The 3,239-nt window shown below is 43.5% G+C and overlaps 1 protein-coding gene across 1 annotated transcript; it reads right to left on the reverse strand.

The window, feature by feature from the left end:
- Positions 1-359: 359 nt before the first annotated feature.
- LOC136996379 (olfactory receptor 6E1-like) lies at positions 360-1,244 on the reverse strand (the record flags this gene model as incomplete). The annotated part of the gene is made up of 1 exon (XM_067317303.1): positions 360-1,244. A coding segment is annotated over exon 1 (885 nt), but the record flags the coding sequence as incomplete, so codon positions are not given.
- Positions 1,245-3,239: the final 1,995 nt, after the last annotated feature.

Genomic DNA, 3,239 nt, shown 5'->3' on the forward strand with positions numbered 1-3,239 from the left:
AGGAGGAACCTTTCCCCCTTTCCTCAGCTTGTTGCTTTCTGTCTCAGTTTCCACTCTTAGAAAACACCATCACCGGGGTATTCACCAGGGTTTGTAAAGTGCTTTTAGACCATTTGAAAGGCATCCCTAACTGAGGATTAGGTTTTATCATGGTGATATGTTTCAGGAGAGAAACTGGTGTGATTTCATGAAACTTCACACTGCCAAGAAAGAAAGGTGTAATTTCAGCAAATGAATCCTAATCATTTGTTCCATCCCCCCTCCCTTTCCCCTCCACTTACTTACAAAATCTCTCCTCAGAAGGAAAAACATTTTCTGGAGATTATCACACTTCTCTTCAAGCCCACCTTGAGAGCTTTCTTCATCTGCTCGTTCCTCAGGCTGAAAATAAAGGGGCTCATCAGAGGAGTTATCATTGTGTTGAGCAGGGCCACCGTTTTGTTATAGGAAATGTGGTGACTTGAAGGCCGCATATATAGGAAGATGCAGCTACCATAGCCCAAGATGACAATGGTGAAGTGAGAGGAGCATGTAGAAAATGCCTTGTTCCTCGACGAAGCTGAGGGCAACCTAAGGATGGTGTTAATGATGTATAGGTAGGACATTGCTGTCATGACCAGTGAGCCAAGGAGGATGATGAAAGCGTTCACGAAATTTATCAGCTCTACAGTCCGTGTGTCTGCACAGGACAGCTTGATCAAAAGCACGACGTCACAGAAGAAGTGGTCAATACGATTGTCATTGCAGAAGGGCAGCCTGACAACTAGGACAGTGGGGACAACGGTGGCCAGGAAGCCTGCAGTCCATGACCCCAACAGGAGCTGAACACAAAGCTGACTGTTCATGAGCATGGGGTACTGAAGAGGGTAGCATATGGCCACATAACGGTCGTAGGACATGACAGCCAGAAGGACAAACTCGATGGTGCCCAAGAGGGAGAAGAAGTAGCACTGAGTTATACAAGCTGGGTAGGAGATGGTTTTGTTGCCCATCAGCAAGCTTGCTACTATTTTGGGTATGATGGATGTAGCGATGAAGATCTCCAAAGAGGAGAGGTTGCAGAGGAAAAAGTACATAGGTCTGTGGAGGTCTCGGTCAGAAAGAATGAGGGCAATGATCAGCAGGTTTCCAACTAAGATCACCAGGTAGGAAGCCAGGAAAGTGATTGCTATTAGGTACTCCTGATGGTGGAGGGAGGGGAAGCCCAAGAGAAGGAACTCTGTGACAGTCGTATGGTTCAACATATCTGCAACAACTGAGCTGCAGTGAGTAAGAGAAGACGGTGAGTGGAGGAAACAATTCCTCAGAAGGTTAGAGGGAGCGGAGACAGGTAGAGAAATGTAGTGTAATGAAAGAGATGCATGCGGTTACTCACAAAAAATCTGTAAGGAAAACAGAGAAGAGAGGAGAGGCAAGGAGAAACAACATAGAGCAAGGAGACACCATTTCAAACAGTGACAACAAACTTAGTTTCTAGGTTAGAGTAGGAATCCACTATTAACAACATGTAAGTTTTTGCATTGGAGCTCCTCACTCAAGTGTCCTTTTATAGCCAATGGAGAAAAAAATAGACATTTCTCAGTCATTCTTTCTCTAGTCTATCTTAAATCTGTATTTTAGGATGAGAGAAAATCCATCCTGGAGAAAGATAAAAACATCTCTTTAAAGCGACATTAACTTTTTGTTTGGGTAAGGAATGGAGAGAAAGCAGAAAGAGGATGGTGATAAAGGAGGAGGCCACTGGGAAATAAAGGTAATAGGAGGGACAAAGCCAAAAAGAGGGAAGACAAATATTCTATGATTAAAACTGTGGTCTTTCCCTCCAAGCTTGAACTATTCCCTATAGAGCAGAAATCTTTGTAACCAGATTTTTCTTCAGTTGCAGCAATCTTTCTTGCTGAGAAATGGTTTTGATAAAACATGCTGGCCATCAGAAGGAAAAATAAAAAAGTAATACATGTAATACAAAGAAAAAAAAGAAAATCCTAGGAGATAACAAGATAAGTAGGGAATTTCATCAGCTGGGGATAAAAAAAAATAAGCGTCCTATCTTGTAAAACAAATAAACAAACAAACAAACAGAAACCCAAAAGACTTTTTTTTTTTTTTTCTGTGAACACTGGAAAAAACGAAGCTTGGATTGATGTGGAGTCGGTCCTGAATTCATTACCCGAGCTCTTGAAGATGTTGAATTCTCAATGCAGTCCTCTCAGGACAGTCTACCCCTATGTAGACCATCTCCTTTCCATCCTGCCGCTTTTGCTCACAGAACTTGTATAAGCCCAAAGGAGAGAACAATACTACTCTGTGCAGCTTAGCTGGACCTGGCCAACAAGCTGAAGCAGAGGAAGGGGCAGAGACCCAGGCACATAGACACAGACTGATCAGCAAGGTCTCATTGCCTGAGAAATATCACAGGCAAAGGAGGACAATCACAGGCAGGCAGGCAGGCAGGCAGGCAGGCAGTCTAGGAACTCAACAACAACAACAAAAATAGCAATCAACAAAAAATGAGGTGAAATGCAGCAAAGCAGTTACTTACATTAATCTATGTGCAGGAAACACTATCAAGGGGAAATAGAAGGCCAGCAGAATTTCTGCAGACCATCATCTCCTTCCCTCTCCTCCCACAACCTTGAGAGAACAATCTGGCATGTCTCATTTCAAGGTTCTTGCAGAGCCTCTTTGAGTCAGCTGCTAACGCCGTTTGTTCTGATGCACTGTGCTGCCAGACAGAAGTAAGCTCTGATTTTCTTTTTCCTTTCAAGTAAAACCACCCAAAGCCCTTTGGTATTCCCTGAAGAATCACGGTCCCCTGTGCTTTCCTGAGATGCTCCTCAGCAGAGTCGGTCTGAGAGGGTGACAGGACATTAATTAAAATGATAGCTGGTACCCAGGTGACCTAACCCCTGCAGAAATATAGATCCATTTTGTGAAGCAGCCTAAGAGAGAGAAACAGCAAATCTTTAAAGGTGCTATCAAGAAATGTAATTTGTGAAAGCAGCTTCTGTGGAGCTACTGTCACACTCCCTGCCTTATCTTTCTAATGTTGGACATTGAAAGGATAGATTTTAAACGTTCAAGAGGTAGACACCTTAGGTTGCCTTAGGTTAGTCAGTGGAGTTTAGGACATGATTCAACTTTTCGCAGAATGGATTTCTAAAGGAGAGGAGAGGAACAGATTCCTCCTCTCTAAGGGCAGAGGGAGGCTGGAGTGACAGACTGACATGTAGGCATCT

The sequence above is a fragment of the Apteryx mantelli genome, unplaced genomic scaffold (assembly GCF_036417845.1).
Source record: "Apteryx mantelli isolate bAptMan1 unplaced genomic scaffold, bAptMan1.hap1 HAP1_SCAFFOLD_34, whole genome shotgun sequence".
In the NCBI taxonomy this organism is placed as follows: domain Eukaryota; kingdom Metazoa; phylum Chordata; class Aves; order Apterygiformes; family Apterygidae; genus Apteryx; species Apteryx mantelli.